Here is a 14,531-nt window from a genome sequence, read left to right on the forward strand (position 1 = left end):
CAACAATTGAATGATTATTATGATCTCTTAAGGATTAAACACTGGTAATTTAGACTTCATCAAAACTCTCTGCACTAGAAACAGATGGCAATTTCTATGAAGCACTGTGAAGACTTAGATGTGTTGAGACTGTAAGAGTTCATGTTTATTTCTTAATTCAAAATTGACATGAAACTATTCCCCCCCAAATTTTCTAATTTCTGAATTTCATAAACAAATCTGGTCTGAAAAAATGCTACCATTTATTAAACACCCACGTGACTGACATACTTCACTTGTAATCTTTATTATTACAAATATTCTGAAAGGCAAGTGTTTTACAGATGAGAAAGTTAAAGCTCAGAAGGGTCAAGTAACTTGCCAAGGTTATTCACATAGTAAGTTATAGAGCTAGAGTTTGAACACAGATTTTCCTGATTCCAAAGCCTATATTCTTTCTTCTATACCATGGGGTCCCCTAAAATCTTTTACTAATAACACCAAATCAAAAGCAAGCAGACACTGAGAGACTAGACAAACAGCCTGCCGTCTCACCTCCGCTGGTTCATTTCTGCGTCACTGGCTGCGTTCTTCCCAGGACCCCAGCTGTGCCTCCGGAAAGGGGACAGAGAGCGCATAGAGCTCCTCAGGACAGAGCAGTTCGCAGGCACTTCGGTGATGCTGTCCATCTCCTCCTCTTCCATCTCACCGGAGCCAGCAGGCTCACTCTCACTCTCTCGACCCTCAGCTCCCACCCCATGGTTGTAGAAACCATCAAGACATTGTTGGTCTCTGGACCTGTTCAAATTTGAAATCTGGGGGAGGGACACATCACTGCCATGAGAAGAATGTCGATCCAAGGACGCTGTGTCATCGGTGGAGGAACTGGATCCAGTGATATCACAGGCCAACTGTTCTTCCTCAGGCTGTAATGGAGAGAAAGCACGTATGGTTGGAAATGGCAGGACCAAGCAGACAGCTCTCTGTTATTCCCCATCGAGCCAATGCCTTTACAGTGGGTAGGACAGGCAAGATCACAGTTGGCTTCAAACAGATTTCTTTCTTAAAGTATGATCACAGATGGATTCAAACAGCCTCCAGTAAAGGTAGGGTCGAGGTCTATGCTCTTTTTACCCTTTTACTAGAGGTGCTAGATGGGAAGTACATCATTTTCCCTTTCTTACAGAGGAACAGATCTAATTCAAGTCAGTTTTTTTCAGTCAATACCATCAACTGAAATGAAGGGAAACTATGTCTCTGAGGTTTCTGCTTATGAAAACTCTAAATTCATACCATATAAAGTTTAGGGTTTTTTTGTTTTGTTTTGTTTTGTTTACAAGCCTTAACTGAAAACAAGGTAGTGTGCTTGGCTACAACAGTGATATACTGAAGTTTATATTCCAAAAGTAAGTCTAATTGTTTTCAGTAGCATTTTGAAAAATGCAGAAGAGCTTATTATCCCACCTAAAGTCTGCCACAAATGCCCAAATTCTGGCCACGAACACCTAAATGCAAGAAATCTATCCCCTTTTTTCCTTTAACTGAGTACTGGCTGAGTTTTATCGAGCCAAACTGTACATAAAATCATCAGTCTTGGCAATGCAGCCTTTGATAAAGTGATGATACGCTTTCCCTGGCCAACTTCTAGAGCCTAACAGGAATTGTGCCATTTGGATCCCAGTAGCTTGACATTCTCTAAGTGCTGAAAGACACCAGAACACATAATTTGATGGGTGAGGGAAAGGTAAGCGTGATGGCATTCAAAAAATAAATTTATCCAAAAGATAAGTAAAGTGTCTAAAAAGACACATGCTCACATTCTGAGTTACAGATGTGGGCACTGTACTATCTTAATACCTTTATTTTGCGTTCTTATGGGATAGGGAGCAGGGAATAGAGAAAGGTATTCTCTGATTTTTTTTCCCCCCTTCACAGTATTTCCCTAATTAGTCAGTCTACTCAGTTTTAATTAGGAGTAAAGAAACTTACAGTTCTTCAAGAAAGATTTTAAAAATTATGGAAACTAATGAGCCCTGTTAGCTTTGAAACAGAAAACAACTCCCATACTAAAGGGAGTGCCACTTTAAAGGCTTAACATAACACTGCAAAAGCACTCTACCTTCTGAAAGCATTCTTTATACCGCTGGGGCTGGATCTCACAAGCTCATATGAGCTTTTTTTCCCACCCTGTAGAATCCAGTTTCCTACGTTAATTGCTCTTTAAACGATGAGTTAGGGAAAGATACGAGGGGACCATTGGACAGTCAGAAATCTGAGGCCCAGACTGTCTCCTGGGCTCCCCCACCCCCCCAAGTACAGGAGAAGCAAGATTTGAACGGAGGTTGATTTCAACTTTTAAACTGCCCTGTTCTGTTATCTTAAAAAAAAGAAAACCAACCCTGTAAGGATAAGATCACCTTAAAAAAAAAAAAAAAGAAACCACTCTGTAAGGATAAGATCTCAAAGTCAATATCAGAAAAGTCCTCAGTGTTCCCTTCACTGGGCCACACTGTAAAATAAAACTATATGCTTTACCAAGTAGATTCTAAAACAGGGTAGGTCTTGTTTTAAAATAAAATTATTGATGACTTCTTTTAAGTTAGTGAGGATTGACCTGGACATCCTAAAGTTTCTATTCCTGGGGCCACTCTCCACAGAAAGGGAGACTATAAATGGTCATGAATACCAACTTTAGAATACACTTTTAGGATGTCTTTGCTTTTTCACTGTACTGTGTTGAATAGTAGTGTCCTCCGCAAATTCACATCCTTTTCGGAATGTGACCTTATTTGGTTGAGTCTTTGCAAATGTTATTAGTTAAGATGAGGTCATATTACACTAGGGTGGTTCGTGAACCCAAAAGGAGTGGTGTCCTTATAAGCAGAGACAGCAGCCCCTCTGATACACTGCTTTTAGGACCTCCTGCCTCCAGAACTATGAAAGAATAAATTTATATTGTTTCAAGCCACCAAATTTGTGGTAATTGGTTACAGCGGCCCCGGGAAACTAAAGCTGCCTAAAGCTGCCTAAAGCTGCCTAAATGTCTAATTCTCCAAACAATACCAAGGGACAAGCAGAATGGGCATCAAAAAAGCAAAATGTGTGACGAGCCTGTTTTAAAACACACAGGCAAGGCTTCAAAAGATATGAAAGCTTTTGAGCTGAAGTTTCCATTTATCACACATTCTTCATACAAGTTAGCTCTTCCCAGTGTGAAAATGACTTGCAGATGGTAGAACAGGTATTTCTCTGTAAAAAGGAGAAATCTGCCTAGCATACAGCCTCAACATAGCCTTGTTCCCTGTGTGTGCTATGGCATTTCTTGGTGTGTACTTTTAACTCTGATTTTTAAAAAAAACAAAAAACACAAAATAAAAGATCTGGGAGTTTTTTCATAGTAACACGTGATTTCTTTAGCTTTGCATTCCTGATCCTGATTTAAGAATTAGGTTCACACAGTATAATATTCTTACACTCAAGTATTTTTGTGAGCTAGCATTTATTATCTGAAAAGGGAAAAATAGGACAAATTCAGAAACTAAGACTGAGCTCATTTATTAAGTACTGAGGCAAATGGTTCTAACTTTAGATTGAACCTAAAGAAGGCTCTAAATTACTTTTTTCCAAGTTTTTTTTTAGCGTTCTCAAAAGAATTTCCCAACTTCATCACATCTTTACACTACCTTTGCAGACTAGAAAGTAGTCAGTGGTGTAATGAGAACTCAAACCCGGAGTACGGTCGTAGCCTTTCTATAGCTAGGTATGTGTCTATGGATAAGTCACATGATGATCTTTAGATCTAAAGGTTAGAAATTAATATAACGTCTGTTGAAAAGTATTGTCCATTTAAATCATGGATAACAGAGGAAAGAAGGAAAGCAGGTTTTTAAAACTTTTGAACTGTTTTTGCAATGTTCCCTTTCCAGTCCCTGAATTTGTTAGTGCTAAAGTTCTTAGAGATATCTGCCAAATAACAGATGTGAGAACTACTACTTCCACCATTTTCCTCCCTTCTCAAAAAAGTACCAGATCTTGGGGGATACTGTTTTTTCATTTATATATATTAGAAAGGGAAAAAAACAATGGCTTCTGACATACACAGAATGTTCCATGCCTAATATTTGAAGCTCCTCTTAAGAGTTTTTGAGTTATGTGTCAGTCTTTCTTCAGAGAGGTCTTTTCTCTTAAAATGTCTGCTAATTAAACGACTTTCAAGACTTAGGAAATTATTCCTGATTGTCTGGAGGAATGGTGCCATGGGATCAGTTAAACTAACACATTTTTTAAAACTTAGTTTTGAATCCATGTAAATCAAATGTACTAGTTAAACTGATCCCACGGCGCCATTCCTCCAGACAATCAGGAATAATATCCCAAGTCCCATATGTATATATATGTATATATATATATATATATATATATATATATATATATATGTAATATAAATATATATTTATATGAATACTTATGCATTTATATATAAATATATATAAGAATGAAAATATATGTATATATATTTTTTCATTCTTATAAACAAATGGCCAAAACACAATTGTGATGAGTATTAAGACTGGGTTAGGGCAGAGAAGTAGAAGAGATGTTAAAAGGTGGAAACAGGAGAGAAGGGGTGGTTGGGAGTCACGTATGTATGCGAGACAGCAAGCATACTAGGGAAACTAAGACCAAGTCTGTACCTGAGACTGACACACAAATCCTTCCTCTCTTGAGTTTTCATAATTGGTTTCCCTCCTGCATACAGGAGGATGGGAACACACACAAAAAACTATCATCTCTACCATCAGCTTCTCTCTCCTTGGGGTTTATAAAATTTTGAAAATCTGCAAATGGTTATCAGGCTAGAAAAACCCGATAGGCGTCAGAGAGAATGCCCTCTGAGCACTACAAAGGTGTGAGAGTGGCTGGTCTTTCCAACACTAGCCTTACACAGACAGTTCTGGCTTCAGGGGCAGGGGCTGAGTCCAACAGAGTGACCCAAGGATACTTGGGTTTGCTTAATTTAAGGCCAAATAAACTAGGGAGAATGAAATTACAAAATAATTACATAAGTAAAAGTTAATGTAAAAGTCCAAAACAAATGATGATGTTTATATAAAGCTTGAGAGAATCTATTACTTAAATATATGTGCAGTATAGCTATTATATAAATTTGAATAATACTTATTTACTGGATACTCACCATGTGTGGGCCTCTATACTAAGTGATTTCGATGTATGATTTCTTTTAATCCTCACAACTATTTGATTTAGTAGCTATTCTTATTCCCATTTTATAGATGAGAAAACTGAAGCTCAGTGAGGTTACATAATAAACTCAAGTTTCTAATTTAACTGATCTGGAGTAAGGGGCAGACTTTTTGTCTTTGTCTTTTTCCCTTCTTCTTCTTCTTGTTCTTCTTCTTCAAGCTCTCCAGGTGATTCTAGGTACAGCTAGGAGTCAATCCTATTGCTAAAAACTACAGAGCTGTTACTGCAGCTGGGGGCAGACAAATCAATAGCAAGATAGGACACAGGTAGCAATAACTATAAAAATGTGATAAGTTACACTTCATCAAAATTTTAAAAATTCAGTGCATCAAGACATAATTATCAAAGTGAAGAGGCAGCCATAGAGTGGAAGAAAATATTTTCAAAACGTAAATCTAACAAAGGACTGGTAACCAGGATACATATATAGAATTTCTACTTCTCAACAACAAAAAGACAAATGATCTAATTTTTTTAATGGGCAAAAGAGATCAACAGACATTCCATAAAGGAAGATACACACAAGTGGCCAATAAACACATGAAAATGTGTTTAACATAATCATTAGGTGTCAAGGAAAAGCAAATCAGAAACATAGTGAGATACCACTACATGCACACCAGAAATGCTAAAGTCAAAGCAAAACAAAACAATTATACATGTTGGTAAGGACGTGGTGCCACTATAATTCTCATTCTTGCTGTTGAGAATAAAAAATGGTACAACCACTTTGGAAAAAGGTCTGGCAATTTCTTATAAAACTAAACCTACACTTACGATATGATCCAGAAATTCCACTCCTGGGTATTTATTTAAGAGGAATGATAATATTTATATTTCATTTATATGAAGTTCTGAAATAGGAAAAATTAACCTGTGGTAGAAAAAATTAGAACAGTTGCTGCCTCTAGTGGGCTAGAGAGGAGACAGACTTGGGAAGGGGCATGAGAAAACTTTCCAAAGTGATATATCCTTATGGGGGTTTAGGTTACAAAGATGGGTGAATGCATTAATCAAAGGTCACTGAGGTACAGCTGTTATGGAAAACAGTATGGAGGTTCCTCAAAAAATTAAAGGCAGGACTAACTGCCATATATGATCCAGCAATCCCACATCTGGGTATATATCCAAAGGAAATAAAGTCACTGTCTTGAAGAGATATGTGCACTCCCATGTTCAAAGCAGCATTATTGACAGTAGCCAACATATGGAAATATCCTAAGTGTCCACTGACAGATGAATGGATATAGAATTATTCAGCCTTGAAAAAGAAGGAAATCCTGCCATTTGCGATAACATGGATGCATCTTGAGGGCATCGTGCTAAGTGAAATAAGCCAGACACAGAAAGACAAATACTGCGCGATCTCACTTAAATGTGAAATCTAAAAATGTCAAACTCATAGTAACAGGGAGTATAATGGTGGTTACCGGGGCCTGGAGGGGTGGGGGAAATGGGAAGATGTTAGTCAAAGGGAACATACTTTCAGTTACGAGATGAGTAAGTTCTGGAGACCTAATATACACCATGGTCACTATAGTTAATAATAAGGCACTGTATCCTTGAAATCTGCCAAGAAAGTAAATCTCAAGTGTTTTCACCACACACATAAAAAGTAACTATGTGAGGTGACAGATATGTTAGTTACCCTGATTGTGGTAATCACTTCACAAGTATGTATGTATATATGTATATGTATATAAGTATTATATATATGTGCATTTATATATATATATAAAAACAACATGTCATACACCTCAAATATATATGATTTTTATTTGTCAATTATAACTCAATTAAGTTGGGGGGGGGGAGTCATTGAATGGTACTCTTGAGACTGCATACTTCATTGTATGTAAATTTTATTAAAAAAAACCCAACAACCCTATAAACAAATACTGAATTCTAAGTATTTAGGGGTGAAGTGTATTGATATCTGTAAGTTATTTTGAAGTGCATCAAAGAAATTAGATGAACTGGTGGGTGGAAGAATGAGAGACAGATGCATAACTATGTAACAAAGCAAATATAATAAAAAGTTAGTTGCAGAATTTAGGTGGTGGATGTTCACTGCACAATTCTTCTAACTTTTCTGTTTCAGAATTTTTAAAATAAAATGTTGGGGAAAAAAATGCCTGATTGGCTTTCTTAACCAGCGTTATACCATATAGGTATGATATAGATATGTATATAGAGAGGTGTAAACATTATATACACTTACATACATAGAAATATAGAAATAGCTATGCAGTTTATACCTTATTACTACACCTGAAGGAATCATGCTTAATATTGCCAAAATACTAGTCCTTTCATTTTCACTCATTTGCTCGTCAAATACTTATAAATTATTGTCTATTATATTATACACAGGGCACTCTGCCATGTGCCTTGAAAATAAAAGCTCATATTTTAAAATCCTAATGTATGCCAATCACTTAATCCATTTATGTGCAATACTTTATTTAAGTATCTGATAGCAAGCATCAGCCCTGATTCACAGTTCTGAAATTACAATAATTTCAGTACTTATGCATAAGTGATTATAGTTTTTCTAATTTGGATTCTGTAAACATATTTACTTTTATCTCTAAAAGTTTAAAATAAAAGGTAAATTTTTGGCTTGATGTTTCACAGTACATGTTGTGTGGATGACCACAGAGGAAGGCTTTTAAGTACCTGAGAGCAAACTACAGCATATGAAATAAAGGATTTTCCTTTAAGGGTTAGCATCTTAGGGGAGTTATTTTGATTTTCTTAATCAATTGTGGATATGTCTTATAACTTGGAGGAAAAAACAAGGTGTAAGGGCTTTACTTTATCTCTGGGAAAAGAGGCAGCAACTATTAGTATTTTCTGTGGCCTTCAATTATCCTTCTTAGCTAGTGCCAGAAAGCGTCCTAGGATTTCTTCTCACGTTAAAAACAAAATTTAAATTTTATGCTGTTGATCTATGGAAAAGAAAGAACTTAGAAACGAGCAAATATCCATAAGAATAAACATGAAGCTCACAACACTCACCAAAGAGTCATACTTGCCAGGAGGCAGGCATACTGAGTGGAAACATAAGATTAAGTGGAAAGTTCTGACAAACGCCGCAGGCTAATGTTAAAGAGACCTCTGTTAAGGCCAGAGTCACACAAGTGGCTGCAGGAAGTGACCTAACGCACGACTCATGGTTCACAGAAAAGGATGTTGCAATGCCTTGCCTACAGATTATTTTTTAGAGAAGGGAGAGTGGGAGGGCTGGAGCCTGAGAAGAAACTCCGGGACAGTCCGATGTTTCACAGTACATGTTGTGTGGATGACCACAGAGGAAGGCTTTTAAGGAAGTAGATGATGGCCTGTCTGCCACTGCCATGCTTCTATATAAAGCACTGGTTATTAATGCAGGTGTCTGGAGGTTGAGAGCAAAATAACAGAAAATGAACAGATTTCAGAGTTAGGGCTAGGTACAAATCTCAATTTTGTTACTTACCAGCTGAGTAATTTTGAGTAAACTTCTTTACCAATCAGAGCCTCTATTTCCTCAGGAGTATAATGAAGATAAGACCACCCACCTTGCAGGGTTGCTGGGAGCATGAAATGTGATCACATGCGTAAAAAATTCTGTTCAGTGCCTAGTATAAAGTAAGCATCTTGTACACATGAGTCTGTCTGTCTCCTTTTCCTTTCACATGTAAACCCTTGGTTTTATGAATGCTAGAGAAAACATTATTGCAAAACCTCTCTGTCACTAACAACCGTGGTAGAGCGGAGACACTAAGAGGAAGGACCCTCCAAATCTCGCCCCAGGCCATCAGACATTCTTCTGTCAGCATGAAGAGGTGAAAGTGCATCGCCATTTCTAGACTTCCTGAGGCACCCCAGTATGAAATGTTGGTAAAAGTTTATTCAGAGATATGCTGCAACCTTTAAAAATTGTGTCTGTCCAGTCATCCTGAAAAAACTGCCAAATCTAGCACTGGCCATTTGTATGAACAATCTCCTAAGTGCTTTTGGCAGTTTGAATAATTAGGTAAAATGCAGTAAATTCTAATTCTCCTTAGCTAGGAAAATCATTCAATTTAGTAACCAGAAATAACTATCATTCTGCAGAGATGGTAACACCCAGGGCAAGCTGTCACGCACCTAGGAGGTTCAAGCAATTATTTCTTAACAGAGACTTTGCAATTTGTTAAAAATTTCTAACTAAGAAAATTTTCACACATATATAAATGTTTAACAAATCCTCATGCATCCATGACCCAGCTTCAGTGATTACTGATGACTGTTTTAAAGCTGGAACTTAGATATATTATCTAATCTATTTATCTCAGACAAAAGCAATACATTTTTAAAGACATGCACCTTTGGAATGGTATTCCCCTTGGGGGGAGGCAGACACTTTAGGAGTCCTTACAAAGAAAACCTCAGAATCACAGTGGAAATTACCTAAATTCTGTTGGTTAAAAAAAAAAGATCATATTGGTGTCCCTCTCCCTAAATAACTTCAGAGAAGGACAGATCCTCCAAGTTGTGTGGACTTTTTACTTTACAGAATCCCTTCTATGAGTAACAATTCCATGAGTCTTTCCAAGGCCCTCTGGAAGACAATGACCACAAGGAAAAGGAACGAGGAAAAGGGCGAGGGGAGGCCAAGCGGCCATATGAGAGCCGCTGAGCAAAAATGAAGGGAAAGTGAAAGTAAATGCACAGAGGCTTAAATACATTCCAGACCAGAGTCCCAGAACGGTAAGCCCAGAACGGTAAGCCTTCTTCTAGCGTAACTTTTAAATCCAGCATCATCACGCTGCCTTGGAGAACCTAATCAGCCACTAACCCAACTGCTCTCATCACTTCTCCAAAGTCATCGTGAACCCTCACAAAGGCGTCTGCACAGCTGCCTTGTTTCTGCCCCCTCAACCACTCTCTATTATAAAGACAAGCACTTGTGGCATATAACTGAGTACCATTTGCTGATCCTGCTGTGGGAAAGGCCTCTATTCTTCTTAGGAGACAAAACCAACCTTGCTGCAACTAGATACAAACATAAGCAAAAGAAAGCAACCCCCCCCACCCCCACCACTCTCTTAGAGCCTCAAATTATATGAAAACACGAGGTGATTCATGTGGATGGGCTTGGCTTTTCACTAGTGAGAAAGCTTGGATTCCTGAGCAGAGCTCTAGAAACTTCCAATGAAGCAGGCTCGATGAGGACGGGTGACATCACCAAGCTCAGCAGCGAGCTTCAGGCCTAAACACATTAATCAGAAGGCTCTGTGGTTAGTTTATACACATGATGTCATACAGTCTGAGCTGTGGTTCCTTCCTGCCCCCTGAGAAGTATTCACTGTCATCTGATTTAATTCACATTAAAGGAAGTTCCATTTCTTTAGGCTTCAATGTGAGTTTCAAAACCTGCATGTAACCAGCCATGATTGTACAGAAAATAAAGTGGCCAAGGCCTCTTTCTAAGGCCTGGCAACCTGGAGCTTCATTCTCTGAAAGGGAGCATTTACACTTCTCTAAGACCTGAAGAGAAGCCCTATAAGGCTAGTAGGAGTCACACACTGAGGCCAACAGTACCTTGGAGAAGATAATGCTGTCCACTTCTTCACTGGGTGAGTGGAAGAGGTCAGAATCGCTCCCAGATTCTCTTTTAAGGACACCTTGTTTTGAGGCACACTCTCTGCTCAATCCAACATCCAGGAAGTTATCACATTCTGAAAAAGAAAATTTATTCAACCACTGCTTTAAAAAAAAAATCAGTTTCTTTTCATTCCAGCCTTTTAAATCAACCAACTGATCAATCCCCCTCCCTCCTCATACTAAGAAGCTGTAAAGGACACAGTCGAATTACTAGCTTTCAATTCTCAGTTGATACAGTTACTACAGGACAACCATGAGTTTGTCATGTAAACCACAGGTACAGAAAGATAAAACAATGATTTAGAATCATAATTCCACCTAGGTATTTAAATAATGATCTTTTCCTCCCGGTAGTTACAGAATTTATTTCTTTTGCTACCAAAATCAGAAGTTCCTTATTAGGAAACTATGTGATAGGGTTTGTGGGCAATTTCTGTTTTGAGACTTAAGTTCTTTCTGGAAACTTGTTACTTTATCAAAATACCGAGATAAAAGACAAAGGGGGAGCATAACTAATAAAACGTATCAGTGTATTAAACTCACAGGTTCTATTAAGCAATACCAGAAATATAACTATTTAAATTCTCCTACCTTAAATAGATCTGACATTGGATGAATAATGTGATGAAGAAAAATATATAATCTAGAATCTGTTTTCAGCTCAACAACTAGGATATGGACTCTGGTGAACCAGACAGAGGGGGCCTTGATAGAAATATTACATTGGTACATCTAGGGATTCTAAAGATCTGTATGCTTAAATTAGCAAAGTATTTAACCCATTCTCTTCTTTAACTCTGTAAACAAAAAGGACATGTGACCTGATGACAGCAGATAAAAATATCTCTATGTACATAGTGAAACCAAGAAAGATATCAACCTCCTTCAAGAAGTTTTGAAGAATGAAGCGTTTCCATTCTAGTTAGCATTATGCATGATTTGGAAAAGCATACGTATGTTTATCAAACCTGCAGGTGATACTAAATGATGAGGGACAGAGTAGATAACCTGGCTACCTAGCAGTTCATGAGAACTCTACCTGGAGGTTTTGCTTGAAAGCAAATTCAAGAGGAGTTGACAATACAAGGTTATGGCAAAACAAACAGAAATACTAATAGTTTTAGGCTCTATTAATAGACAATGCACCCAAATCCAAAATGGGGACAGTCTGGCCAGTATGTGCCACCAACACTGCACCTATACGGTTGTGTTTGTTCCTAAATATTGATAAATTAAATTAAAACACTGATAAACAAAAATGCATGCATGGTAATGAGGTCACCATGAGTGGAAACACCTGAGATGCATTCAGGTTGCAGAGGAGCTTGAAGAAAATGTGTCTGAGGATGGCTGCAGATTTGCCCTGTGCCATTCAGGAGGGAGAACAAAGTCCGCCAAGTGGAAGCCAGAGCTTCACTATAAGGGGGCTTCGGGCCACAGGCTGGCAGCCTTATAAAGTCATGAGGCTTGTTCACCAGAAGGGCTGGAGCAAAGGTTGAGTGACCGTGGCAAGACATTTCGAAAAAGCTGTCTGCGCAGAAGTGGAAGTGGAGACTGAACTAGACGACCCCTAATGTCTCTTTTAATTCTTACAGTCTATGCTTAGACAATAAATGTGTGTGTGTGTGTGCATGTGTATGTGTGTGTGTGTGTGTGTGTGTGTGTGTACAGGTCTGTGTTCAGAGATAATGAGAAGAGGAAGTTTTTCTTACCTAAATTAACTAATAATTGATCATCAATAAATAAATAATTTGCCCTGCATTAGCCAGGAATCTTAGAGGAAGGGTCAAAGAGGCACTGCACTGATACAGGTCATGAATCACTTGTCAATAAAATTACCTTTTCTATTAGTTAGGCATTTGACTAGGTACTGGGAATTATCCAAATAAAAAGAGATGTCTAATGTTTGTGTGTATGTGGTGGGGGGGAGTAGTTTACAATTTTGTAGTAGAAATGAATATATTAAGAGGTAATTTCAACACAGAAGTACAGAAAGGATGCCATAGGAATAGAGGCACGGCCCGCAGATTAATCTGAAAATGTTTCAGTTAAAGAAAAAATTACCTTGGTCCATTTCAGTCTTGGTCCAAACTATCTCTGAGTGTGTTAGTTAATGGGAATAACCTTGCCTTTCAAAGGCCTTTCAAAGACTGGAAATCATGGGGATTCTGGAGTTCTGGTCCCTGTTTTCCCACATCCCAGAGTATGTACTAACTTAGGTGGAGCTGGTGGCTGTGATTTTTCTACTTGTTCCCCCCACACCTTTTCCCCACTTGGAAAAATCAAAAACTCCACTCCATGGTTGAGGGGAAAATAGGGGGACTGGCCAAGGAAAGAAAGGGCTGCCGCAGCAACTATGCTAAGGTGCTAGCTGTCCAGCTGGCAGTCAAACAGACCACGTCCCAATTCCAGACCTGGGAAACAGAGCAGCTCAAGACATTCTAATGGAAAATCCACGGGGAAGATCCAGACTCAGCCCTGGCAGGAATACCTCACCCAGAAAATAAATCCAAGCCAGCACTACAAGGGACCACAAACCAAGTCTGGGATGAGAATCTGCTGCTGTGATACAATGTTGGTTGGTGAGCTGGGGCGGAGGGAAGACTATGAAAACAAGGAACAAGGGAGAGAAAAGGACCTTAAGACATTATGAAACCCCACAAATGGAAGTGGGGGGGACCCTAAGGCAGAGCTAATCTATACCCCATTTCACATGTGTTGACAAGTTTTCAAAATGGATGAAATCTTTCCTTTCTTCTTACATGCTCCCTTCCTAAGGAATAAAGAGGAGCAGCAAACAAAGGTATCAACAGGAACGAGTGATCATTGGTTTCAGAGTGAGGCTGATGTGGCTCAAATCTGGATCTGAATACTTATAGCAAAAAGATCCCAGGCAAGAAGGAATTTGACCCTCTAAGTCTCCATTTCCATACCAATGACATGGGATGATTTGTACCTCCCTAAAATAGTTGTAGGGATGGTTAGAAATAATTTATACATAGAGTAACCAGAACTCCGCCCCTGAGGACACAGCAGGCATGCGATAAACATGCCTAATGGAGTTAAGGCTTCATTAACCTGTAACGTGCGATTTGACAAGTATCCAGTAAGGACATTACACCTTGAGGTGGGCCAGCCCCATTTTATGACCCATATATAAATCTGTCTATAACTTTTGTGTCCTGAGCCACTAGCTTTTTAAAAGCTAACAAAATGTGCACTTTTAAAGTGCTATCTAGTCTTTTAGGTTTCAATTATACATATGTAAACAAATTATAGTTGGGGAAGGGTAGGAAAACTTACCAGCAGCCCACTCACTGGGCTTTGCTGAACCATGTTAACCATAATGCATCTGTACTTATTTCTATTTAAATAGGTTTGCATTTATCCTGGACTGAAGAGTATACAAAGTGATTTTAAATGTTACTATCTTATTTAGTCTAATACTATTGCTCTCTTGAGCTGTGTTTAAAAGTAAAAGAAAGAAACCTACATGACTGAAAGTACCTAGAATTCACAAAAAACTATGCCTAAAATAAAAATCTCAGGTCTGAAGTTCAGAAGCATAATCCAGATGTTGGGTTTTGATAAACTGAAGTTTAAAAAGAATCACTCTAAAAAGATCAAAGTCTTTTGGGGGCTGGGGTATGGAAAAG

The 14,531-nt window shown here is 38.3% G+C and overlaps 1 protein-coding gene across 12 annotated transcripts in view; it reads right to left on the reverse strand.

Annotated features, from left to right (window-relative positions):
- Positions 1 to 14,531, reverse strand: part of AKAP13 (A-kinase anchoring protein 13) — a 351,713-nt gene that overhangs the window by 79,274 nt on the left and 257,908 nt on the right. For all 12 annotated transcript variants that reach the window (XM_057541952.1, XM_057541951.1, XM_057541950.1 and 9 more), the window contains 2 exons: positions 10,813 to 10,949; positions 535 to 905 (listed from right to left, as the gene is read on the reverse strand). In XM_057541952.1, the coding sequence (XP_057397935.1) occupies positions 535 to 905; positions 10,813 to 10,949 (508 nt within the window). The remainder of the gene's footprint in view (positions 1 to 534; positions 906 to 10,812; positions 10,950 to 14,531) is intronic.

Source organism: Balaenoptera acutorostrata, chromosome 3, assembly GCF_949987535.1.
Source record: "Balaenoptera acutorostrata chromosome 3, mBalAcu1.1, whole genome shotgun sequence".
NCBI lineage: Eukaryota > Metazoa > Chordata > Mammalia > Artiodactyla > Balaenopteridae > Balaenoptera > Balaenoptera acutorostrata.